Source organism: Rhodamnia argentea, chromosome 10 (genome assembly GCF_020921035.1).
Source record: "Rhodamnia argentea isolate NSW1041297 chromosome 10, ASM2092103v1, whole genome shotgun sequence".
NCBI classification, from domain to species: Eukaryota; Viridiplantae; Streptophyta; class Magnoliopsida; order Myrtales; family Myrtaceae; genus Rhodamnia; species Rhodamnia argentea.
In genome coordinates this window covers 12,326,647-12,354,631 of record NC_063159.1, presented here as the reverse complement: position 1 = coordinate 12,354,631, position 27,985 = coordinate 12,326,647, and the positions used below count along the sequence as shown (strand labels likewise).

The following is a 27,985-nucleotide window of genomic DNA, read 5'->3' as shown; positions in this document are numbered from 1 at the left end:
CCTTCATTTAAAGATGGCCACGTTACAGAGCAAAGAGGCATCGAATGAGAAGCCCTTCGGAGTAGATAATGCCATATTTTGCTTTTCTAGTGCTACTTTAAGCAAAGGGTGCTAACAAAAGCAGAAGAAGTGAAGACTTTGATGCAGTCTCTTCTTGGTGAAACGTATAAAGGGGTTTGATCATCCATAAAGAACACAACGGATCGAAACATTGATCAAATTTCTCTCTAATGAGAACAAAAGAAGGTTCTCCAAGTTGTGAAATAGTGTCATATCCATGAAGGTTTTGCTTTTATTCTTAGGCGTTAGGGTTACATGTCATGTTATAGTACGGTTGTACTGTGGCCCTCTAATTTCAGTCAAACATCTCCACTTCAAGCACTAAAGATTTGCTTTAGGCAAGCAAAGAAGCTGAAGCTTTTTGACTGAAGACCGCAATTTCTTGCTGACTAAGCCGACGAAAAGATACGAGGGCATCCGTTTTCTTTGGCTACAGGAGCTGGGTCTGGATGATGGCATATTGGACCATATGCTCCAATTCTTAATTTGCAAGATAATCTCATCCTATCACATCCTTCAGATGCGGATGCAATGGCTGTCTTTATAATCTCCATCTGCTTAAGAACTTCAAATTCTTTAGAGCGTGAATTGTTTTACCCTTAATGCTTCAATTAGCCAATCATCTTGTTTCTGGATTTCCAGTATTTTTCACTATCTAACACATAAAGACAATTGCTTTTGAGAGACAATCCCGAGAGTTCTAACTAAGATTTTTTATAGCAAATAGTTTTTAGTTTAGATATGCATCATGTTCACCTTATGATATCATAAGGTGCATCCCACGTCACCTAAATATGAATTTCGATGAATGTTTTCGTATTGTAGATGTAGTATCCATCTGCTTATGAACTTGAACTTTTACCCAGTAGACTTTTTGAGTTGGTATGATAGGCTAATTTTGCATCCTTAATGCCCCATTAACCAACTCTTTTGCGCATTTTATGTTGTGAGCCACGAATTCTTAAAAGAGTGGACCTCACAATAATTTTTACTTAATTATTATATATTGTTTGTGGGATAGAAAAAACATGATATTGTACAGTATCAAGTAAATTAATTCAGCTAAAAAAGCTCAAGACATAAGCAGGATGAAGTAAAATGTATATGTTTTTTAATCATACTAAGTGCGGGGGATGCTTAACATGTATATTATATAGTTGGTTGCGCTTGCCTTTCATATTTAAGGAAAAGATATACTTCATGCTCTACAAAGTTAGAAACTACAAGTATAGATAATTTAATCATTTTCGATTATGAGATAAGCGTTCACTTCATTAAAGGATTGTACTTACTAAAGAATTCATTAGTTGCTGCCCTAACCGAGCAACCCTTGAGAGATCTCTTTGTTCTTCTCGGAAAACCTAGTTGTGTGTTGCATGACTTATTATTACCCAACCAAAGACCTCATGCTAGTGCTCAAGAAGTATATTAGAACACGGATGGAGGTTCTGTATAATTAGGAGATGCAGCTATCTCCAAATGACAAAAGACATTCCGATAGAGAAATTCAACCAACGCAACCTAACCTCTCTCTCTCTCTCTCTCTCTCTCTCATCCCTTTTGAATCTTGTACCGCCGCTAGCCTCCCTCCCGCATGCGCCCCATCGCCGCCCATCTTCTGCCGTTTGCACACGCCTTTGTCGCCTGTAACCATCACCCTGTTTCTCTTTGTTTGCTTGCTCCGTCACTCCACCTCCCTCCCTCCCTCCCTATGTTTTCCCCTCCTCATGTCGTCATGCTTAGCCACTGTCGTCACCCCTCCACCTCCTTATTGCTGTCATACAATCCTCCCTCTATGCTTTTGAGGCGACCACCAGTCAAAATCTCTCACAAATCGAATAATACAAGGAGTGCATACACTTGGTTTGTACGGGAGGACATGGTGAATAGAGTCAATCACAATAAGGAAACGGTATAGCCACTTGAATTTTTGTAGGATCTAGTGTGGATTGCGGATTCTTGAAAGGAAAATGCTTTCTTGACGATCCGATAGTACCGTCAGTTATTTCTGATCATAGATCCACACATCATCACCGCGTGTTTTGCATAAATCACTCATTAATTGAAATATCATGGGGTTAGAAATAATGATAGTATGGTCAGACTATCAGACTACCGGTTTCCTTCCCGAAATATGAGTGATGTGATCTAGTAGACATGCGATGGTTAGAATATATATTCCAAATTGACGGTGAGCTGCTGTTACCACGCCTAGCTAGGGACAAAAATTCTTGGGAAGAAGTCATTAAAGTGTGCTCCAATTAACTAACCTCTTGTTTAACCCTAATCATACTATTATAGCTGCCTTTCATGTGGACAGACATGGGAATTTACAAAAACGAAGGAAAATGATTGAGGAATGAGAGGGAGATCTCTCGTTGGTCGTGTAAGAATATGTGTTCAATTGTAGGGCATTATGCATTGCATGGTATCTGATATGGCAATTCCAAAACCTCGAGTTGAGGGGTCTCTCCTTTTCATGCAAAAGTCGCACGATCGTTGAATGCTAGCTCGGGGTCCATCGACGGAGTTGATTTTCAAGATAATATCATAAAAATTTTACAGTACACTTAAATAAGGACCATTTATTTTTATATTTCTAATTACAATTCATTGTGAATAAATCAATTTAAACCACTTAACCATATTTCTCGTACATCTTTTGTGATCACGCAGGCCGATACGACACACATACTATACAATCATATGGATCATTCACGCTTCGCAAAAAAAAAAAATCTTGTTTGGACTAGCTTTTCTTCGACTGCATATACCCAAAAGATTAATACGGCTAAACATGTTCTAGCGTGACTAATATAGCCGAAAAATTCTCAATTGTGTAGGGTTCACAGCTTTTTTTCCCCACTTGGGCCATGAGGGTTCACAATTTGGTAAAAAATTATCCATTGGGTAGGGAGGAGTAAGTATTGGGTGCACCCGAATAACGTGGACCTATCTCAATCCACCGTTAGATCAGGTTGATTCCACATGGATCCCGCACCTCATTCAATCAAATATATAAATGGGAAATGTTTCTATGGCGATCTTGTTAGAGACGATACAATCTTAATCATAGATCTACATATCATCACAACATGTTTTGCATAAAGCTCTCATTTACTGACAAATAGTGGGATCAAAAATAACTCATTTAGTCTCCCGATCACTTAATTTTTCTCACGAAGGAGAGCCGCCTTTAGTACTGGTGCTGGTGCATTCTTCCTGGTTGTCAGCACATGCAGTCCACTTTCCACTGCAAAATCCACTTTGGACCAAAATTTAGCCTCAACTTCAAGAAAAGCATAGCCATAGCCCACCTCCCTCAAGTTCTCCCAAAGAGATAAAAACCAAATCACTTTCTCCAAAACATGTTTCTTCTCCATCCCATCACAACAAATGGAGTGACAGTCCCATCCATTCCTCTTTGCCCTTTTATATCAATACCCACCCATGAAACTTAAACCTCTGCAAGTTCCTTGACACCACTCACAAAACCCAACTCAGACCCCTTTTCTTCTTGGCTCCAGCACTCCTGCAACTTCTCCTAATTCGCCTCAAGATGAGAGCAGGAGGAGGCTGCGCAGTCCAACATGCCCTGACGGCCGAAGCGTCAGCCGTGGTGAAGCAGGCTGTGAACCTAGCGAAGCGTCGTGGCCACTCTCAAGTCACACCTCTCCATGTGGCCAACACCATGCTTGTTTCGTCCGCCGGCCTTCTGAGAACAGCTTGTCTTCAATCTAACTCCCACCCTCTACACTGTAAGGCTCTCGAGCTCTGCTTCAACGTCGCCCTCAACCGCCTCCCGGCTGCTGCTCCGAGCCACGTCCTGGGGACTCATTTGCAGAGCCCCTCCATCTCCAACGCCCTTGTCGCCGCCTTCAAGAGGGCCCAGGCTCACCAGCGCCGCGGCTCGATTGAGAACCAGCAGCAGCCTATCCTGGCCGTGAAAATCGAGCTCGAGCAGCTCATCATCTCCATCCTAGATGACCCTAGCGTGAGTAGAGTCATGAAAGAAGCAGGTTTCTCCAGTTCTCAAGTGAAGAGCAACGTCGAGCAAGCCGTTTCCTCCTCAAACATTTGCTCAAAAAACCAGGCGGTGACTAAGGACAACTCAAAGGGTGCTTATAACAACAATCTGTCGGTCATTTCTCATCAGTCTCCTCTGAGTTCCTTGGATGAAACCAGATTGGTGTCGGGGAGCACTAAAGTACCGGATCCAGTTAGAAGCGATGATGTCGCGTATGTATTGGAAAACATGGCGAACAAGAGGCGGAAAAGCATTGTTGTTGTTGGAGAGTGCCTCGCTAGCGTCGAGGGAGTGATTGGAGCAGTTTTGGACAAGTTAAACAAGGGACAAGATGATGATGTTCCTCAAACAATAAGAAGCTTAACGATTCTCAACCTTTCTATGAGCTCCTTCGAGCACAAGCTTAGGGAAGAGGTAGATGGGAAGATGGAAGATCTCAAGAGGCACGTGAAGAGTTGCATGAGCAATGATGATGGCGGGTTGGTTCTGTACTTGGGAGATCTCAAGTGGACTGCTGAGTATAGAGCTAGGAAATTTAAGGGACATCAACTAGAGAGGAACAGCAACTACTACTGTGCTGTTGAACATGTGGTCGGGGAGATAGCAAAATTGATGTCTGGAGTTGGTGGGAATGGAAGGCTTTGGCTCCTGGGATTTGCCACATTCCAAAGCTACATGAGGTGCAAAACCGGCTATCCGTCCATAGAGACTCTTTGGTGCCTCCATCCTCTCACAATCCCAGCAGGAAGTTTGAGCTTGAGCCTCATCACTGACAGGTAACTAAAGAACAAAGTTGTCTTGTCTTGTTTTTTTTTTTTTTTTTTGAACTTCAAAACTTCCGCTTTTTCTCAGAACTTCTTAGTTCTTCTCCAATCCATCAAGTAAAGAACTGTGGGTGAGTGAGAACTAGGCACAACTGCTTTATCTTTCTTTAAAGTGATAACATGTTCTTTGCGTTTGGAAATGAGGAGTGGGGACTTTACTTGAACTAGCTTTTCGTTATCAGAGTCTGTTAAACATCAATTACGGGTGACCATCTCTCCAATTTTTGATGCAGCACACACTAGCACATTGTTTATACTTCGAAGAATATCTAGGTTTGTCCAAATCCATTTTGTAACTCGTGCCGTGTCGGTGTGTTTTGCATTAGGTTTGGAGATTTAGTCTGATTTTGACACTCCCTTTTACGTTTTTCTTTATGGATAAAAACTTTATGCCAAAGTAGAACTTAGTAGCTAAGTCAGTTCCAATGCTATGATTAGGCGGTGGACCAAAACCCAGCCTCAAATTATCTGCATAGAAGAAGATAGTATAGACTCGCTGATTTGTGGAAAAAATAGAAGAAAGCATGGTTATCTTGACATTCTTTTTACGCTAGGGCCATAGGCCAAGATTATGCTACGAAAAGATTCAACTTGACTATTTCTTCATCATTTTCGCAGTGGACCAGAAACAGATTGCATGAGCAAAGCTGAAAATAGGGGGCCAGCTAGCCCTTTTGAGATTGTCGAATCACGATCATCGACCACTTCATCCCTTCCGCCATGGCTTCAAAATTGCAAGGACGAGTATAGAAGACATTGCAATAACGATGATGAGGTCATAATCATGTTTACAGTTTACACTTACGCACTTCTTCATTATGATTTTCATCATCAGCACCATTGGTAGTTCTCAACCATTCTCTTATATAATGCTTATTGATCATCAGGAGTACGCATGCCAAAAATGGAACAACTTTGGGAAAAACCCTATGTTCTCTTCTCTGCCTACATCTCCCTCCGCTTCAAGCTATTCCCACGAACACCAAAACCCTAGTTTTCACCATTTCGTTCATCATGAGTGGCCACCCACGAAACTACATTCTTGGCGAGAGTTTTGGAATCCCCCATCAGAATCGGTCAACTTTGTCATTGAGCTTTCCTCGCATTCCAACTCAGCATCTTCGAGCGAAATCATGGAGGTAGACTACGTTCCAAGGTTCAAGGAGCTCAATTCTGAGAACCTCAAAACCCTCTGCACCGAGTTGGAGAAGAAAGTCCCATGTCAAAAGGCCATAATCCCTGAAATTGCAGCCACGATCTTGCGATGCCGATCAGGCATGTCGAGAAGAAAACCCGGGTCTAAGTGCCAAAATGGTGCGTCTAAGCAAGACACTTGGTTTCTCTTTCAAGGCGCGGACGCTGAAGCCAAAGAGAAGGTGGCTAGAGAGCTGGCTCGGCTCGTCTTCAGCTCGTACACCAGCTTCTCATCCATTACTCTAAGTAGCTTCTCATCATCTACCAGAGCACATTCCCCAGAAAACAATGGAAACAAAAGACTGAGGGACGAGCAAAGCTCCGGTTACATCGAGAGATTCGCCGAAGAACTGTTGAAGAACCCGCACCGGGTCTTCTTTGTCGAAGATGCTGAAGAAGCTGACTGTATTGCTCAAATGGGTTTCAAGAGAGCAATGCAAAGAGGAAGGATAAGCAGCTCGGTCGGCGACGAGGTTGAGCTGAGCGACGCCATCGTCATCTTGAGCTGTGAGCGCTGTAGCTCTTCTTCTCCGACTAATTTCGTGCTGAAATCTTCGCCTGAGACAAGGTCTTGCTTGTCGCTTGACTTGAACATGCTGGTCGAAGAAGACAACGCCGAAGATGTCGATGATGATCGGTCAACTGATGGTGTAGGACTTTTGGAATGTGTTGACGGGTGGGTTGCTTTTTAACGTTCAATAACTGTAGGAGAATCTTTTCGTGATTTTTTTTTTCTTTTTGTTCTTATATTTGGGGTATACATTTCAAAGGTGAAGTGATTGACTCTTGACTGACCTACGAGGCATTTGTAGGAGAAGACAAGGTTTGACGAGCTAGCTACAGAAACTTTGGATGCCCATCATTGTAAATTCCAAGTAGATTCTATATTAAAGACAGGCTGGTTGGTTGAAGGCTTTCCTTGAGTTTCTATCTTCGTTTTCTGTGTTTCGTCGTAAAATGCTCCAACTCTCCATTGCAGGTTCGTTTTCATCCCCGAGTGCAGCCCCGCCAGGGCCTCGCCTGCGGCCGAGCGCACTTCGCCCCAGCCTGGACGAGGGCTGCAACCCTCGTCGGCCGCCGATGAGGGCTTCGTGGCCCTCGCCCAATGGCCGGCAAGCTCCGAAAACCCTCGCCGCGGCAGCTCTCCGGCTAGTGGGAAGAAAATAACAAAAAGAAAGAGAGGGAAAAGAGAAAAAAGAAATAAATAGAATCAAAAAATTTAAAAAAAAAAAAAGATATTATTAAAATTTTGTCCAAGCCAAAAAAAAAAAAATTTAGAAATAAATTGGCACAATTACAATAATTTTATGATTTTTTGGTAATTTTCTCTAAAGTTACTACACAAAGATTGAGGTACAAGTAGAGGGCCACAATGCATTTTAAAGAAGGATTAATACCACAAAAACTCCAAACTCGATATATCCGTGACAAATTCACTTAAAACTATTTTTTTATCACAAAAAAATCTCAAACTAGTATAAAAAAATTTACCCCAAACTATTTTTTTTTTATTGTGAAAAATCCAAAACTGGTACAACCGTGACAAATTTATCCTAAATTAATTTTTTTTATAGCGAAAAATCTCAATTTGGTACACCTATGACAAATTTACCCCTCGTTAAATTGGGTTAATACCACGAAAAATCTCAAATTAATACATCTGTAATAAACAGAGGGTAAAAATCCTAAACTTATACACCAATGAACTGTCATGTGTCATCTAACTCAAATATTTTACGGTTAAATTTAACGAAAAATAACGGATGGTAAATTTGTCACATTTATACCGGTTTGGGATAAATTTGTTACAAATATACCAGTTTGAGGTTTTTCGTGGTAAAAAAAAAAAAATTGGATAAATTTATTATTGGTGTACCAGTTTAGAGTTTTCCATAGTATTAACCCTTTAAAGAAAGAGCTTCCAAATTAAGAATGTTTTAGCTCAAAAGGATTCAAATGTTTGATCTTGTGGGGCTTAGGGATCTCATATCATCTAAGTTACTTGTGATAAAGAATTTCATATGGTTTGGACCACAAGTTAAGTACAATGACTTGTTCTAGAGGAAAAAGTTCCCTAAAATCCTAGAACTATCTATGGCAAGGAAATACACGTGGTTGGAAGCTACCAATTACTGCTCCAAAACATTCCCTTTTTTGGGAAAAAAAAAATACACCCACTTTGCCATTCTCTGATTATTTTGCAAAACGGCTTTCATTTGTTCATAATCAAAGACCATTATTCCCAAATAGTTACTTGAAACAAAAGCACTATTAATATGCAGATATTGCTTAGTCCAAATATTTCTTCATCAATCCCCATGAGCATTTTGCATTTTCTCATGATTGAACCTATCATGGTGGGAGCATCCACCAGGTCATTCCAATGATCAAGCTAAATATACGGCTTTTTATAAACATTAATTCATTTTCGTGCGCATCATCGATCGGTCTTCTTTACATAATAACACAACTAAATTTGCTTGGGAAGCCACAACACACAGGAAAAAAAAAAGTAGTGATGGGGCTTAGCAATTTAATATGTATTCGAGAAGAATATCGATAATGCAGAAAAGAAGGACGATGGTATGATCCATTACGTAAGAGTTGTGCAAAGGAGAAGCAACTTTTCTGCTTTAGAAGAGGAAAAGAGAAATCTTGCCCTAAGAGATTTTAAAGAAAGAGCACTACTTTTTAGGTTTTGCTAAGAGTTTTAGGGAAAAAAGAATTAAATTTTGCTTACTTTGATATATCGATGCCCGACGTTCTCATCTTTGGAAAGCATCAGAAAGTTAGGGGATAATTAGGTTAAACAAAGCAAAAGTTCAAAAAGGGGATTAGCGCGAAAACACATAGATAAGCATCTCTACTTTTAGTTAAAGATTAAAGGTTTGTTCACTTTGGAATCGCCCGAAGATCATTATCTTCACAGCTTTAAATCAGAACACTCAAAGCATAAGTAGAGAGTTTGTCGGTTGCGACTCCTCCACAGCACGAGAATCGTTCGAATTTTTGCAAGTTGGCTCTCCTTAGCTCATCTCACGTAGAAATATAAATGCTTGATTATCACTCTTTTCCTTTTTATTTCTAATTAATGGACGATCTACATGTTAGCTTTTCACTGTTGAGTTTAGCTAAGAGAAAATTCCAAATAAAGGCTTGAAGTAGACCTTCTTTCAAATAAGGAGTTAAAATGCCCTTATGGTTCGAAAGAATGGTCTGACCAAGAGTATTTTCGTCATTTATTTTTTTATTTTTTCCCTTTTTGCTTTATTTTTCATTTTTACCATATTTTTTTCTTTGTTACGGCCGGCAAAGTTTGCCTCCCAGCCCTCGCCGGTGACCGGCCATCGCCTAAGATTGGCCACCGGCAAAAATGAAGGGAAAAAAGCTCAGAAAATGTAATTGATGAAAATACCCTTAGTCAAACTTTTCTAAACTCTTAATCTAAATAAGGTCCACTTCAAGCCCTTATTTGAGAAAATGATGACATTTCAGGTTTTTATTTGAAATTTTCCCATTATCTAATTGTCCAAATTTGTACCTAAAAGTTTAAGTTATTAGAGTAAAATGTGTAATGATGAAAAGGCTAACGGGTACAAAGCACTTGTATGTGTGCATGAATCAATGATAAGAATCCATGATGATGATGATGCAACACAAAATGAATTAATTGAATTTGAAGATTGTACATTTCAGGAGATATGGTATTTAACTCCGATGTATGAAGGACTTGCCAAAATGATATTTGTACGTGCCTCGTCGATCATTCAAATTAATTTACTCATTTGAAATTTCAGTTTAAAAGTCCCCTTTTGCCTGAAAAATTGGGGTTTCAAAATTCTCGTAGAAAGTACCAATTAGCCTCCTCCGATTTCGGCTCCTATTCCACTTTATTCCTTTATTTCCGACACACACTTTTCATTTTCATGATAAGTTAAAGGGTGAGAAAATGCGATTAACAAAACTGTCCCCTCTAATCGTTGAGTTACGTGTCTGCTAAGAGATGTTTGATTTAAGCCAAATTTACTTAGTCCACTCGAAGGTGTACAGAGCTTATCATCGAGCAGCCCAAGTGACGTGCTAAAAATCAAGAAGCCTATACCAATCCGGTTCTACGTGAATGTGTAGAGATCATGTTGCGCGGAACCAAGCGATCGAACGATAAAATAGACAGAACAATAAAATTAATCGGACACTAAATGTACGTGGTTCGATCATAGAGACCTACGTCCACGGAAAGAACAGCAACGAATTCCACTATAGAACGAGCGATACACGGAGATTACAGACCAAACTCGAGTAACTCAAACACTCTCAGTGTTTCCCAAGCCCCAATTACAACCAAGAACGTATACAGTGGTTTAGCCACCAATTCCTAACGAAATTATCTCTCAATCTCGCAAAGGAATTAAAACAAATCTAACCTCAAGATTTAATCGGCTTCAACACTTGAATTATTGACGTAATTTTGCGAATAAAACGAAGTCCCAATATCAAGCGCTCGCTTAGAAAATCGGCGCTTCAAGAACTTCTTTGGACGAAATATCGCAAAGACCCACGCTTGCAACTCACCTTCATCTGACAAAAATAGAATAGATATATACGAAAACATATGCAAGGAAATCTTAGTCAAAGTCGGACTCAAATTTCCTCAACCAAATATATCTTCTCACGCATGGAATCCAACACCGAATAAGATTAACGTGGACTTGGACTTTTCCTTTCTTTTCTTTTTTCTCACGCCAATTCCAATAGAAGATTATGTTCTTGATCAAGATTCCTAACAAAAAATATATTTCCACGGCACTTGCACGCAAATCTTATATCCAAATAAAAAATATCTAATCCAAAATATTTAAATTTTCGCTATAAGCTCAAATTCGATACATAATTTTAACAATCTCCACCTTAGATCGACGTTTGAGCCAAGTCACAATCGCTTCGCTATAATCCGAACTCCATTGCTACTACTCTCCCAACAGCCCCTAATGGGCTCAACCACCACAGACATCATCCAAGTCCAAGTTGCGCTTGAACTTCGCCATAATCATGGACCTCATCAGAATACCAACCGAACATGCACCTTTAACCGCTCTACAAAGACATTCTGACACAAGCTCCTTAATTGTAGATAAAGCAAAACCACCGTTGCATCCATATCCGTCGGGAGATCGAACATGTACCTTATCAATATCAGCGGATACAACAACCGTTGGCTCTATAGGCTCCACCTCGCTACAAGCACCATCTGTGTCAATTACCATGCTAGTATCTGCTACCTCGGGAGTTTCGGATTGCAACTCCACCTCAAGCTGAACATCGTTCGGATCCGTATGAACACTACTACAATCACTCCTAGCTTGAAGTACTAAAGACTCAACAAAGGTAACTTTTCTGCTGTGAACAGGTGAATTTATATTCGGGCACCACAACCGATAACCCTATTCACCTCATGCATAGCCATGAAATATGCACCTTACCCTCACATCGAGCTTACTATCACTTACTCAATAATAATACGGGCAACCAAGCATTCTAAAAATAGAATAATCAGCAACGTTACCCGACCACACTTCTTTGGGAGTGCGATATCCGATCGCAATCGATGGAGATCTATTCATCGGGTAGCTCGCCATACTAAGCGCATCCGCTAGAATTCTTCTAGCCATACCACCACTAGAGATCATTTTTCGGGTCATCTCTAGTAATATTCTGCTCATTAATTCCGCAAACTGTTGTGGTCTACTAGCATTAGTGCGGTGTTTCACTATGCCCTTTATCATGCAAAATTTATTTACCAGCTTCGAGCAGAACTCCATGTTACTGTCGGTTCGCACATGCTTGATCGACTTACCGGTCTCCGTCTCAATCAAAACTCTCGATCGCGCATTCCCGACAACAACATCAAACTTGTGCACTAGCATAGACACCCGGGTCTTCCTTGAGCGGTCGTTAGACTCTCGAATAGATATCGACGTCTCCGAAGCGAAACCTATCAATGTCTCACCTTGAAGTTCATACAGGCCACCATGCTTGATTCATTTCATTATCACCAAGGCACTTCGAACAATCTTTAGAACTCCATCTTGTGAAGAATACCCGCATCCAAATGAATCTAGAGCACCCAAGGAAATTAAGTTCTTTTACAATTCGGGAACGTATCTTACTCTAGTCAATGTCCTCACAATATCATCATGCATCCCGATTTTAACATCACCAACACCCACAACATCGCATTCAGCGTTGTTCCCCAACCGCACTTTACTACTATCCGTGTACTAATAAGTAGCAAACCAGTTCCTGTTTGGTGTAGCATGAAAAGAACAACCAGAATCCATAATCCATCCATCAAATGACGGATTCTCAATGACAAACAAGACACTATCGACACCATCAAAATATCATCCGCATATTCAACTCTAATTTCCTTATCTTTCTCATTTTTCAGCTTTAAGCAATTTCTTCTAAGATGCCCTCTCTTGCAACGGTTCCAACATGCAGCATCGCCGATCCTAGATTGATTGCGTATATTCGAGTTCATACTACTTCTACTATCACGAATATCGGTTCTTCCTCTATTTTCACCTACTAAAGCAGTAGATACATATTCGCTAGATTCTCTTCTATGGATGTCCTCACTTAAAATCAAATCTCGAATACCATTAAACGTCAAACTTGTTGACCCGGATGAATTACTAACAACAGAAACAGTAGTATTCCAGCTATCGGGCAATGAGGATAATAGAATCAAAGCACATACCTCATCTTCAAAGTCAATATCAACCGAACTCAATTGACTAACGATCACATTGAATTCATTGATATGAGTAGCAACAGACGCACCTTCGCTCATCTTCAAATTAAACAGACGTTGCATCAAATAGACATTGTTGATCGCAAAGGGCTTCTTGTACATATCCGACGGGGCTTTCATCAAACCCGCAATGGTCTTCTCTTTGACGATATTAAACGCGACATTACGAGCCAACATTAGTCGAATAACACACAATGCTCGTCTATCCAAGCAATTCCCAATCGCTTGCTTCATCGTCTCTGGTTTCTTTCCAAACAAGGGTAAGTGCGGCTTCATCCGATATAGGTAGTCTTCAATCTATATCTTCCAGAAACCAAATTCCTTCCCCTCAAATCTATCGGTTTTTTCTTTTACTTCTTCAGTCGCCATCGATTCGCTTCAACTCGAACAAGCCTAGCTTTGATACCAATTGTTGCGCGGAACCAAGCGATCAAACGATAAAATAGACAGAACAATAAAATAAATCGGACACTAGATGTACGTGGTTCGGTCATAGAGACCTACGTCCACGGAGAGAGCAGCAACAAATTCTACTATTGAACGAGCGATACACGGAGATTATAGATCAAACTCGAGTAACTCAAACACTCTCGGTGTTTCCCAAGCCCCAATTACAACCAAGAACGCACACAATGTTTAGCTACCAATTCCTAACGAAATAATCTAGCAATCTCGCAAAGGAATTAAAACAAATCTAACCTCAAGATTTAATCGATTTCAACACTTGAATTATTGACGTAATTTTGCAAATAAAACGAAGTCCCAATATCAAGCACTTGCTTAGAAAATCGGCGCTTCAAGAACTTCTTCTTGGACGAAATATCGCAAAGACCCATGCTTGCAACTCACCTTCATCTGACAAAAACAGAATAGATATATACGAAAAGATATGCAAGGAAATCTTAGTCAAAGTCGGACTCAAATTTCCTCAACCGAATATATCTTCTCACGCACGGAATCCAACACCGAATAAGATTAACATGGACTTGGGCTTTTCCTTTTCCTTTTTTTTTTCTCACGCCAATTCCAACAGAAGATTATGTTCTTGATCAAGATTCCTAACAAAAAATATATTTCCACGGCACTTGCACGCAAATCTTATATCCAAATAAAAAATATCTAATCCGAAATATTTAAATTTTCGCTATGAGCTCAAACTCGATACATAATTTAAACAGATCACAAGGGTGAAAGGGCCCGAACAAAGAATGACTTGTTTGGGATTTCTAGATCATTTAGGGGGCAAAACCAAACTGAACACTAGACTAGAGAAGCATTCATGGATTGTATACATGAAATTAGAAATAATTCGTGAGAGACACTCTTTGACTTAACGACATTGTATTTGGACCTCCGACGATAAGCATGCTCAAGTAAAAGTACTATCGGGATGGGTGACATCCCAAGAAAGTGATTACTTGTACACCAAATTACAAAATTCCAAGACTCGGTATGAGGCGGATTAAAGTAAACAATAACGTGACCAAGTTAACCGAGGGGTTAAAGTGGTACCGAAACAGGACCCCCCTCTAATAGGTGTATGGTTCAAGGATGAACCATACATTAGTTGGTGGGCCTATAACAACCCAGTTCAACAATGGTGGAGATTGATCGTTGGGTGGGAGACCTTGGACAATTTGCAACTCCTTGTAGGCTTTTAGGACGAGGGAGAGGACTGGAATGAACTAGACCGCTTATAGGCGGAGCGTCACTGGACAACACGAGGCAACATTACATTGATGAGAACGTCAGTTCTTTAAGGGGGATAACTTGTAATATATTAGGTCCCACATCGAATGGGAGAGGTTCTGTAAAGTGGTTCATAAATCTGCTCCCTCAGAGAGTCGCCACTTGCCCAAATACCAAAAAAAAAAAAAAAAAGTTACCATTTAATTTGCATCACAGGACAAATTTATGCGAGTAAAATAACTCATTTTCTTCTGGCAAACTTTGACATCAAATTCCAATCCTTGTTTCGTATCATCCACAAACTCTAACCTCTCCTCCCACATCACTTCGTGTTCGGCTGCCATCAGTGGCCGCCCCACCACCTCTTGTCGCTGTCTCCTCTGTCGCCTTAGCCCCCTCTAGTCAGTGTTAGGATTGGTTTGAGGTTTCCGATAAGGAGGGCTTTGTAGAAGGAAATGCCGATGGTGGTATTATTGTGGGCAGTTCTTGGCCGATCTGTAGATGATGATCGATGCCGTGAATAAAGTTAAAATGATGAACACAATCAATCGCATTACGTGAATTATATAAAAACTAAGAACTTTTCATGATATCCATCGCAGGCTCTTCAATTTCTTGATATGCAACATAATGAATCTAGATATACTAGGCCTCAAAAGCTTAGGGCCTATTTATTCCAGCTTAAAAACACTTTACAATTTTCCTGTAAAAAAATTGAAGATGAAATAAAAGAAAAGGAGTTCAAAATTATTAAGGGAAAAAAAAACAGGTCCTTATGACACTAGAAGTCCATATTTGCGTATTTTAAAAGGTTTTAGATAATTAAAGTGACTATTAGAAAGCTACAGAAAAAGAAAAAGTAAAACATCATTACTCGTATTGAGAAATCACTTGTATGTATCGAATTTGTATGCAAATGTTTCTACGATTGCCATCCACCGATAGAGGAAGAGAGGATTGAAATCTTCACTGGTTGTTCTAGGAAGAAAGTTTCATTCGATTCCATCTATCCAATGAGCAAAATGACCCGACACCGTCAAGTGTCAACCCTCAGATCCAGCATCTTGAATCTCGAAAATCATTCTGGTTCAGTCGAATAAGCAATGCAAGCCCCCATCAGAATGCTAAATGAAGTTCATACTGAGGAAAGACAGTCTTGACAATATTCTCAAAACTTCCCAAGTTCCTCTTCAAACCCATCTTTCTTTCTCTACTTCCTTTCTCTCAGATTGGGACAGCCGACAGCCTTTTGGACTTCTAACTCCTCAGTATGCAGTTCATTGCTCATAAGAATAGGCATAAAGTTTCCCCAGCCGACACCTGCACGGACTTTTACCTGACTTTGAAAAACCAACGAGTATGCAATTCAAATAGGAAGTCTTGGCATTATTAGCATGTCAATCCAATGACAGAAGTAAATACAAAATGTGATCCATAATGTCACTGCTTTTAGTCAATTCAAAGTAATGCTCCATGGAACAAAAGGAAAACTGAGGAATCATTGGTGACGTCCTTTGGCCAGACACAAACAATATATTACAGGGGGCATCGTTTGTGATGAGGATTACAGTATACTATACAGCAAAACTCTACCAAGTTGACACTTCAAAACTCAGAACAGGAGAGGTACAAGAAAGAGACGGGGACGAGAGGGAAAAGAGAAACCTAAGAATTTAGTTAGCGAGCTAATGTACAAGGCTAAAACAATTTAGCAAAAGAACATCAATTACCCAGAGCGTCTACTTAATCTACAAGAGCATTGTCCCGGAGCATCAGTGCAATTTGCCGTTCGACAAATGATCTCTGCCTGCTTGTTTCCTCGAGTATCATCAACTGAGCTGCCTTACAAGCCTCTGCATTGGGAAAACCCAGCGTCCACTTCCCATCTGTGACATGATTAGACCTCTTTGAATGGTGGCTTTTCGTCTTGCTTGAATCAAATCGAGGATCAAACTCTCTTATCTGAAGGTGCAACCACGTAGGATGTTCCTTGTCTATCTTCGGCTGTTGGAAAGGAAAGAAAGTTCATCTTAGCTGTGAATATTGTCTCTATTTGGGCACATCAAATAATTTTTTCTCGAATAACTAACCAAGTGGCAATAAGAGAAGATGTATATACTATTTAGGGAGCCATAGACAGAGTTGATCAAAATTAGAAGACAGACAGTCAAAATGAAAAAAAGAGGGAAAGGACGATTGGTCAACCCAACAGCTTTATCCATCTCCATTACATTTTCTTTCATGAGCCATCTAAAATTTTTTGTTTTCTTCCTTTTAATTTATGAGTGGTTCCACCATAATCTAGATGCATTTCCCTCGATGCCAAAAAATGTGCTGACAGAGATGCCAAGAAGGTATAAGGGCCATTGAGCTCAATAGATTCAATCAGAGGTTACAGGTTAGTGATTACTCGTAATATTTAAACTAACATACACAGCAGTAACAACCATCAAGTCTTTCACCACCAAGTTGCTCATTTATATGATCCTCTCATGCCATTAAGTTTTACTAGCTTACACTTTCAGTAAAAACAAAACAACTCAAGATCTTTCCTTGAAGTTACTATGTCTGCCCTTTTAGATTTTCCCTAAGCCCTTTAACCACACCGCTATTCATATCATACGGCAACATGACAGGAAATGCCTGTGTTTTTGTTCAAGGAAACAGGAAGGTTTCTTGTTGAAAACTGTAGCAGAGAAAAACAGTACCTCCTTGTCAAACTTCTTGCTTTTTCCAACAAATGTCTCATCCGATTACAAATCTGCTATTCAGATAGCAGAGTCAGTCACTAAAATCCTATTACTTCACCTAAGCTAACTAATGATTCTTCTTCAAATGAGCGCTCCAGTTCTTTCTGGTCACTTGTAGTTATGCTCCTAAAAGAGTGGAAATTAGAAGCCTATAAACTCCCGGAACTTATTCGTAGTGGCTTTGTTACATGCCTCATTCCATAGGGAACGTCATAAGAGTATTGAAGGACTCCCCAGCAAGATTTAATCATAGTTTATCGGCCTCTTTCAAGAATCATGTAAATGACTAATAGAGACAACACTCAAAAGTTGACCAAAGTTCCCCATTCTCTTGGGGCCAGAAGAGACCAATGCCTAACAGCATTTACACTTACACTTAAACCAGGCAGTGGAGCAATAGCAATTACGACACCCTTTTGAGTCCGGAATGGATGTTTCTCCATAAGAAGCAATTTACCAGTTTTTCCTTTAGAGACGGGTATCGCGTAGATGTCACGAATCCCTGCATTAGAAAATGCAATTCTGCAAGAGAATGCTGACCCTGCAAGGTTCGTTCATCAGATTAACGAATATCTTAAATTAAAGTGAAAACAGGGAGATAACCAAATATAGGATTGCCATTCGACCTAGAGCAACCTCTGCCCCAAAATTTGCAGATGAATGATCTGAAGAACGTGTTTTCCAGGATTCGGAAGTGGAAAGGGTCTCCACATCGAGCACCAGTTTATCTGGTCGATCTTGCTTCCAAATCAATGCCTTGAGCTGAAGATGCAGAACAAAATCCTGTGGAAGATAAGCTGTAATCTTAAGGACTTATAGCAATCAAGTGTTTCGTGAAAATAACAAAAACCGATCTTCCAACTGGAAATTAGAGGCCTTGTTCACAATGAACAGTGCAATTGCATGGTCCAATAGAGAAACTGCAGAGAAAAGGAAGAGCTCGGAATATTGCAGATAAAATCACACTAAAGGAAAAATAGGACACATGAAGCAGATATAGCATCAAGGCAACAAAAGAAAACTAAAGATACATTGCTTGATGATGAGAATATGCACTCTTTTCTTGGCCAGACACTAATCACTGGATTCCCCGAGACAACAAAATGGATAAATTTGTCAGTTTCTGCCTGATTTTTGTAAGTTACGCCAAATATGGAAACCCACCAAATGCATTAAAGTTACAGCAATCACTAATAAATTCTTGGTTTTCGTTGTACGCTGGAGAATAGCAAGAACTAGCAAGAGGTTCGGTGCAAGTTCAACTATTTCTCAGGGAACCAGACTAAGCACCGTTACCTACTCACGGTCTATTCCCACCAAAGGAATTAGCAGCCTTGCTCTGTGTTCAGATATTTATCGAAGATCAACACAATTGTATACTTCTAGCAAAAAGATTTAGCCATAGTTGCAAATTTATTCTCCTTTTAGGTCAAAATGAAAAATAAACTCAAACGGATATCTGAGGAGATGAAAAGTCAAACCTTCACTGCATCTACCATCCTTTGCCAAGAAACTGAAGACGTTGTTGCACAGCCTATATCAATAACATGAAAGTTACTCACAGCTCAACATACAGAAAGAAAGAGGAAAGCTATACTAACTCTAGAGTGGTCCAGAAAAATACTGTTGTCTTTTTGCTGGCCGATGTGAAGCTCTAGCGCGAAAAGGGGGTCTTTCTGGTTCATGGGCTCCTCAAGATCTGCATGCAAAACCAATTTCAATTACTTCAATTAACATAGTTGGTAACATCATAATTCACCAAACATCAGGCCAAAGAAAAATTCCCAAAGTGTATTCTTCCCACCATACAACTCACAATCGTCAACAGAAAACTTAGATTGCATGCGAAGATGGTTTAGAATACAAAACTTCAGCAAAAATGATTGATAATACTGGGAGCTCCTCTCGAATCATCCAAAACTTAGATCAACTTTAAGTAACTCATGTCCATATAATGGAACTCTAATTCCAATCTAATGATTAGGAACTTAAATAAAGTAATTTAACAGCACAAAAGACAAAATGCACCTTTCTTGCAGCTCTCCCACTCATTTCTCAGAGTATCAGGGATGTAATCGAACCAGGGTCCATCAAGTTCTTTCTGAAGTTGGACACGGGATTGCTCATACGAAGTCTGTCAATGAAAACTAAAAAATATAAAACTTTAGAAAACTTCAGTAATCTGGTTTCTATGTTCGTGTTAACAACAGTTCACATGAACTTCAGCAACATATTCATGAAGAAACCATTATTCACTAGCCAAACTCTTACATTAAAAAGCATGGAGCAATCATTCCCAAGCTTCATTCCTTGAAAACCCAACCATTTTTCCAGGAACCACCCTGTCTGCTGGTATGTTAGTACTGTGTGCAGTGGATTTGCTAGGACTTTTAACAGCACATTGACAATCTGTAACAGAAACTGGGCTTAATAGCTATAGACTCAAAGTAATCGAGCAGCGGTAATAATATAGTGATCATACTTCACTAGCATCATATTTAATACTTAAATTAACTGATACTGATATGAATAGTATAAATTGGGAGTACTACTACACTAGATTAGAGCAGGGAACACCTTCTTCCTTCCACTTAATTCTAGAAATTGTAGAAATCAGCCATACGAAAGGGATGTGCGGCAAAAATTTGTGAAACTTATAGAATTTATTGAACTCATATGGCTAGGTGGGCTCTGGAGTGTTCATTGGACTAATATTTTTCTCTTCTATTCTTCCTTTTTCTTCTTTTGGCAATCGACAGTTCAAGCAAAATTCGTGGTTTTCAAATTTCAGATTCTCTTAAGTATAATCTAGGTTCCGAGTTTCGGAGTCATCTATCTAGCTGATATTGATATATCAGATAAATAGATTACCCTAACTGAGAGTACTACCACATTAGTAGATTATAGATGTCTACTAGAGGAAAAGAAGCGCAACAAAATGTGATGCCCGTGGAACCAATATGGCAAGGTAGGGTTCTTTAGTGCTTATTGGAGATCATTTGGAGGATCCTGATTTCCAAATTTTTTTAAGTCTGTAACTAAAGGGTAGGTTCTGTGGTACAACATATGAACATCGTATCCAGCTTATACTGGTTAACTCTATGAATAGCTTCTACGCCGAAAAAAAAAAAAAAGCACTATGAATAAGAAACCGATTAAAGACCTTCCTTACTCAATAATTGGACCCTTGATGAATTTTACTGTCCTCTTGATTTTAAAAGTTTCTTCTTTATTCTACTATCAAGTCTTTGGTCTCACATAACTAAACCCTAATCATTTCAAACAAAATCCAGTTGTTAAGTGGCCTCTATGTCCCTTTGTAGGGCTTGATGAGAGAGGGAGGAAGGGACAAGTGAAGTTCATGCAAGTCCTTGTGGATCTTTCCCCAGCTTACGTAGTCCATTGACATATTGTAGTTATCCATTGAGTAAATTGCTTTTGTTTCCCCATTAGAAATTAAGCAATGAGATTTCAAATGCTAATATTTAGATACATGAAATTTTGATTTGGTTGGCAAAAACTTCAGAAAAAATTGCAATTCTCCAAAATGTATGGGAATCGACAGGTTCAAATATCTAGGAGGTTACAAGGTACCACAGACTAGATTCTAGGTTTCAAAGTCAAGAAAAGCTGTCCACAGTGGATTCATAGCCTCAAACGGTAGGTAGAAACACTACCCATCTTACAACCACGCATCTTATAGTCCAATGTGCATGTTTTTACTATTTGTATTTTTAGATGGATGATGGTACTTTATAGATGAAGATACTACATCTAGAACAGCATAGCCTTAAAGTATGAGCTGAGTGAAATAATATAAGAGAAAGTGCATATATTTCTCCTGTTTTTGAACTCGGAGAATGGGGAATTGGGAAGTATTTATACTTCAATTAATTTGTACTTCCAGAGAGAAACAACATAAGGAGTTATTGCAGAAATTACAATTCACTAACGTAGGGAACGTATTTTCTTCTTCTAGTTGTCTTTCTTCCGGAGGGGAACATGAGAACATATTGAGCTGTTGCAGAAATAAGAGTTAACCATTGCTAAAGTGACTGCTTAATACAAGCTCAAGTCAAAACTCCAAATTTACGCCTCAACCAACCAATCCGCATTATCACATCACTACATAGGACATAAAACTACCTTTTCATGCGGAAGCACAATTGACCGGATCATTCCGCTGAGAAAACCGTCACAATCTGATCATACATATGAAATGAAAGAGAAATTGTAAGTATCGGATTGAGTTCATTCTAGAAATAATCATAGAGCCAAGTACCTTTACTTTCTGCTAAAATGAGCAACAAGTACAGAGACGATAACGACAGAGCGGGATTGTCAGAGAAGACATATCCAAGTATTCCATTCCTGCAAGCCAACCACACTATCTATCTCAGGAGTTTGTACAATTTCAAAACTCCTAATTAAGGAAAAATATAGCAGATACAATGCATCTGAACCATTGAATATGGCGTGGACTGTGTGATAAATCTATCAATTTACCCAAGCAGATTCAATGGGCCTGACTTATTTGGATGTAACCGAATCAAGAAATCTCTCTCATTTATCCTCTCGCTCACCTTCGAAGTTAACAAAGTGTGGAACTGTACTTATTAGTGACTTCCTTGCCAATTAACTGCTTCATAATTAACTTTCTAAGAAAAATGGTCGTGGTGTTCAATTTTTGAAAGTTTATACTTCTTTCATATAGTTTCAAGGACCTCACGATGTAAAAAATATCGAGTGAATCACATGCTACAAGGGCATATTAGCAAACTTCTTTAGGAAGCAAGATATTCTTGGTCATGCGATTTTCTTAAATTTGAATCTGATACTTCATGATGACTTACACTTTAATACATTCCTATAGCTAAAGTTTTGGAGGAGAAAAATCTCTTAACAAAAATTTAAGCTTGATCAGCCCAAATAGTAGATTAGTTATCGACAGAAAAATGGGCCACAAGGTATTGATTAAACTTGAAATTCCAGGAGTTTGTCATCACAAAAGTCCAGACAGAGTTTATATCCTGAGAGTAATCTTAGCAATGTGCCAGAACCCACGCCCCAACAAGGAAAGATAAAGTTGAAATCAATCCAGAGACCTTTTAGTGCATTTCTTATAGTCAATGCAGCTGACTGAAGGAGAATCACATGATTTGTACCCCACCAGGCCACCAAGAGAATTTTCTCCGTTGATATTTTCTGTTCCCTCGGACTCAAAATCAGCATATACGATTGCCTCCAGCTTTGAAATATATCTCGAAAATGAATCACTGTCACTAGTTCCATCACAGTTGTTTACTTGAGCAGCATCTTCCTTGCTCGATGCCAAATAAGGATATAAAATAATGCCAGCAATGAAGTTAATCAAAGATCTCCCACCAACAACTTGAAGAATACGAGAAACTATGTACAGAGAAGTGACAGCAGAAAAACTTGAGTCCTGGACAAAACCAAACAATGAATTCACACATAAACGACAATAGCACCACATTACTCAGACAAATGACAATCAAAACTACAAAACTATGCCATTTCAGCAACATAGTTTAGGACAAGCTCTTAAACATGCATGACAATATTGGCTGCTTTGCATATGAGACAAGGACAAGCTCATCAACCACAAATGTAAGGATCGACAAACTATCGACTGGAGGAGTCACTAATGAAGTTGTATGAAAAGTCCATAAAGCTAGATGTGATATGCAAAAAGAAATCCTTCTCCACAATATTAATCCTTGTGAGTCTTTGACAGATTGCACCACAACTGTGTGTGACACGTAAGGTGAACATCTTAATGATAAATTTCTTCTATCCATTTTGAAGGGTAAATAATGCATCTTATCATTAGATAATTCGCTCTTTCACGGCTTCACTTTAATCAAACCTCATATGCAAGTTCTATATGCTTCATAGCCAACTTCAAGCTTTAATGAACATAAATAGAGACAATCCCTATGCCTACTATTAAAGTACTCAAATACTAAATCACTCCTCCATCTAACAACTTAAACTTTTAGAATAGATGGCAATTATTTCAGAAAATCACACACAATACCAGAGCAGAAGAACCTGAGTTCAAATCTTTCCAAGCCCCCATCTATCTCCCCCATTATTTATTTCCACACTTTAGTCTTAAGCCAAAGTCCAACCTATGCATGAGTTAGAGCGTTAAAACTTCAAATACCAAACCACGTCTTCATCTAACAGCTTGAGCTTTTAGAATAGTTGGCATTGGTCCCTCAAGATCTCATGCATAACAATGAGCATAACAAACACTAAGATGGTCCAAGAAGTGCATAAAGATGAGCTCAAGAGCAATATCTTACGCTTTTCTCCTCAAACAGCAATAATGGGAGTAAGGCAGGAAGGACGAGCAACTTGAGAAGATTTTCCATGACACATCTGCTCAGCCGCCATTCACCAACACATATTATGTCCTTCAAGTAGTAAAGATCATCTACAACCTTGTCGGTATCCAACTGTATGTCCTTTATTCGTCCTTGAGGAGATGTCTCACTGGCAAAGAGTAAGGCATCTCCTACTGTCAGTGCTTACAGACAACCACACTGGGATATGGTTCATCTTATAATATTGACCCAAAAAGAGAAGAAACATTCATTATCATCATAAACTCACAGCGACATACTTGTTGGCATGCACGATAGTATCTAAACTTATGCATTGCTCTTTCAAACTCTGCACCAAATCTGAGAAGTAATTTGATACTGGTGGACTTGTTAGAAACTGAAAGACCGTGTGATCACTGACTGCACAAAAGAAAAGCAAGATGTTTAAAAAGAATATCGAGATCATTTGGTTCTACTATTTGAACCACTTATTAGCAGATAAAAAATAATCGAGTACTGCACCATTGTACACGTTGAGACTTAATGCACGTACAGCTGTCTGGATCATCTTTTCCCCATGTCTAGCAAATTTAAGAGCTTCACTATACAGGGGGAAGGAGATTACATTGTCCTAGAATTGCAAGTGAGACTTATTAGAGAGCACAAAAACGCAAACATGAATTCACAAAGCATAAGATTTTGCAGATAAAGATTTAGACAATTTAAACAGCCAATAAGAGAACACACACATGCACAAATAATATTCTCCACTCATGTGACGTCCTTCATGCAGGTAAAAATGTAACAATTCCATTTAAATTTTGCATGTTTTATTAGACCTAGGCATCAAAGACTTAGGCCTGCTCCTTCTTAAACACTATACAGGAAAAGTGAAACCCCAACGCATGGCAAAGAGTTGTCCATGCCTTGGTAATCATATACCATCACATGCCTCTGTAGTGGATGTCGATGATTTACTTGTGATAGATGGAGAAGTATTTGAACTTTCAAGGACTCAGTAATTCCATAGTGAAATATTAGATATAGCAACTAACAGATGCCGCAGGATATGAGGAAAGTTCTATAATGCTGGTTCTTAAAGTGATACGACCACAGCCAGCAATTGATGCACGTAATCAACAGATATATTGCAGAAACATATTTATTGTCCAGGTCCTTCCACTTTGTAAATGCAACTTTGACACAAAGCCCTTCTAACATTCGAAAGAAGCTTATGCTGTACTCTTATAAAAGCTTTTTATAAGGCATTTCAAATTGTATATGTGAGATAGATCCACTCAAGTTGCATATATAATAATGCCTGAAGGCAGAGATCTTTCTTTTTCAATAGTAGAAGGCAGAGATCCATTAATAGCCTCATTATTTTATTCATGCATGTAACCCAACTTACCCCATCGACTTTCACAAGAAGGCAGAGTGTGTCTCTGTTTATTTTGCTGCTCACTGCTCTGATTGAAACAAAAGAAAATAACATCAGGCAGAAGTTGTTATTATACAATCATTTTCATGCATATCTGCACGACCATATTGAATCTTAACCAACAGATAAATGACACTTCTCCACCAATCAATGTAGAACTTCTGTCTGCAAATGCATCCCTAACCCCTGCAGAACTATCTGGGGGTCCAACATTTTGATGCTATGTGGGAAATTTCAATAACACTAAGTGTTGAGAGAGAGAGAGAGAGAGAGAGAGAGAGAGAGATAAAGAGAGAGAGAGAGATCACCACCTTAAAAATGATATGTAATATGGAGCCAAGTCTCCTCCATCAAACTTATAAGGGTGTGTTATGATGTTATTAATGTAGTCATTGCTAAAACAATAATCTGCACAATACAATTACACGAGCATCAGAAATGATTCAAGAGAGACCAATAAATTCAGGAAAATAAGAATGAACAAGGTCCACTCCCTGTGGAGAATAGATTTTCTCTCCACAAACTTGTAACATCCGTAACGCAAACATTTTCTTCCCCCAATGCATATGGGAAAGTGGATCTTTTCTTTCTTGGTGAGTGGGTGTTTATGGGGAGGAGAAGGGGGAGATAAGTAGTGACCTGGGCCTACACATATCGAAGTTCAATGTGTCGTCTTACATATTGCATGCTCACTGTCAATGTTCTGAATCATTATGCTCAGATACTGAAGCAAAGTTGCCTCTATCCTTGAATTTTTGCTGATCCTTAAGACACGGACAAACTCTGCCATAACTTGGTATTCCATGAAGTATCTGAAACATTAGGAATATGAATGCGACATAAATTAAGATGCTGATGTAAAAGAAAAAAGAAATGATTGATTGAGGTCACGAGCCATTCATACTCGAAAATCAATGGATCATGCCTATCTCCATAGGTGACTGTCTCTACTATAGACTGCATCAAATCTATTACCATCTCCTAAAAGAATAGAAAGAAGGGATCAATATGAAACAAAAAAAAAAAAACAGCGAAACATTGGGGGGAACATAATGTAATATACTTGGGGTGACCATAATGTAATATACTGTCTTACCCTGTTACTCCTATCGACGACCTTGATTCCCCGCAACTCATTAATAACATATCTGCACCACAATAAAATGCAAATGACATCGACAAACCAACAAGCTAAGAAGGATAAAATAGCATTAAACAACGACAATTGCATCTTCAGTGAACATATGACAAACCAAAGGAAGAAACCCTTATGCATGCGTGGACAAAGGACAAAGAAGAACGAAGTGATATCTTCTACATTCAGCGCCTATGTCCAAACCACTGATTGCACATGCATCGTCACCGAGTCGCCCTTGTTTCATGACTCGTTCTATTCATCGACTCACCCCACAACACCTCAATTGCTAAGAAACCAGCATTACGAGATTACATCCACGCTCGATTAAGCATCGAAATTTCTAAACCCCCCCCCACCAAAAAAAAAAATCAACGAACAGCACAAAGATCCACCTCCAACGTCAATCATCGACAGCAAGCAATGCCGAGTTCTTCTAAGTTCCCGAACCAGGAGATTCCAGAAGGACTCACTTGAAGTACTGAGGAGAGAAGCGATCGATCGACCGCCACAGAGACCGCCACATAGCTTAGACCGGGTTCCCGCCAAATGACGGATCTCGACGTGACGGAGAATCCGGAGGAGAGCGAGAAACGAGAAGCCGCGGCGATGATCCACTGGTCAAGCAATCGAATGAAGTGAGAGAGAGAGAGAGAGAGAGAGAGAAGTTGGGGAGGTTTTGTGTTTTGTGATGGGTGGATCGCGCGCAGAGACGGTGGGTTTGGCCGTTTGGTGGCTTTCTTGCTTACGGGTTGAAAACTCGGAGGAGCCTCGACAACGAACTTTCAACGTCCTCGGGCTCTCGGGTTCCGTTCATCGCTATTCGGAGCCCCGTGGACCCGACCAAACCAATGAAATTGTAGTGGTTGTTAGTGATACACCAAATTATTTCATCAATGTTATGGGTTCACCCAAGCTGATTTCAATCCGTGAGTGTGCTAATTTCTTTTCCGTAATTTACATTCTTACTATCCTTCTCGAATCAAATCTCAAGCGAAGAGAGTGATTTCTACGTGCCTTCTTAAAAATGATAAGCTATCGAGAATATGACTAGTGACGCTACACTAATTTATTAAAAAAAAATAAGGTAGGAAGAACCTTTAACAGTTAATTTTATAGGGTGAAAATAAAAGATTAACAAATAAAGAATCCGAAGCACCTGAGTTATCGATGAGAGAAACTCATCCGCCTCCACATCAAATGGACAAGGGCTTGCTGTTGCTGCTATAGCGGAAAGGACTTGCAAGGCCTCAACTAGACAAAGGCAGTGAGGACCCTCAAGCTAGTCTGCCTAATCAAGTTTATATTATTTACTTCGAGATTATTTTATAATTGCAAGAAAAAGTACAAATAATTTGTTTAAATATTCAAATTACATATTTAGCCCTCGTACACTTAAATGCAGAGAAATTAGATATATAATCAAGCTTAGTTCGAGCCTAAATTTTGAAACTTAATCGAGCTCGAATCTAGTATCAAGCTCCAAATATGCAAGTGAAGTTGAGCTCGTGCTTGGCACTGTACCGACTCGGCTCGGCTCAATTACATCCCGAGCCACATCTGCCATTCAATTTCGATAAAACCAATCATGGGCCCAGCGGGTTAACGGGCCCCCAGCCTGCCCACCAAACAAGTGGTCTCGGTAAAGGGTTTGAGCCCGGCCCGCCGTGCCCCAGCAACTTTTTCAATTCCTTCGTG

The 27,985-nt window shown here is 39.5% G+C and overlaps 2 protein-coding genes across 3 annotated transcripts; one reads left to right on the top strand and one right to left on the bottom strand.

Moving 5' to 3' along the window:
* The first annotated feature begins 3,356 nt into the window (after positions 1 to 3,356).
* LOC115753910 (protein SMAX1-LIKE 3) lies at positions 3,357 to 7,026 on the top strand. Its single transcript, XM_030692764.2, has 3 exons — positions 3,357 to 4,863; positions 5,530 to 5,686; positions 5,799 to 7,026. Exons 1-3 carry the CDS (start codon positions 3,620 to 3,622, stop codon positions 6,795 to 6,797), a joined length of 2,400 nt encoding a protein of 799 aa, XP_030548624.1. The 5' UTR covers positions 3,357 to 3,619; the 3' UTR covers positions 6,798 to 7,026.
* An 8,942-nt stretch (positions 7,027 to 15,968) lies between these two features.
* LOC115753881 (protein TRANSPARENT TESTA 9-like) lies at positions 15,969 to 27,030 on the bottom strand. 2 transcript variants are annotated; one of them, XM_048271146.1, is made up of 20 exons: positions 26,761 to 27,030; positions 26,382 to 26,576; positions 26,249 to 26,300; positions 26,057 to 26,133; positions 25,831 to 25,964; positions 25,464 to 25,560; positions 25,123 to 25,180; positions 24,234 to 24,342; positions 24,011 to 24,131; positions 23,691 to 23,880; positions 22,464 to 22,804; positions 21,641 to 21,729; positions 21,505 to 21,560; positions 19,630 to 19,767; positions 19,387 to 19,492; positions 18,983 to 19,057; positions 18,840 to 18,892; positions 17,985 to 18,141; positions 17,733 to 17,899; positions 15,969 to 16,612 (listed from the first exon to the last, which is right to left on the bottom strand). In XM_048271146.1, exons 2-20 carry the CDS (start codon positions 26,426 to 26,428, stop codon positions 16,352 to 16,354), a joined length of 2,328 nt encoding a protein of 775 aa, XP_048127103.1. In that variant the 5' UTR covers positions 26,429 to 26,576; positions 26,761 to 27,030; the 3' UTR covers positions 15,969 to 16,351. The 2 variants fall into 2 exon arrangements, with proteins under 2 accessions (XP_048127103.1, XP_030548589.2); XM_030692729.2 differs by lacking the exon at positions 26,382 to 26,576 and having other exon boundaries at positions 26,761 to 27,029.
* Between the last annotated feature and the right edge of the window lie 955 nt (positions 27,031 to 27,985).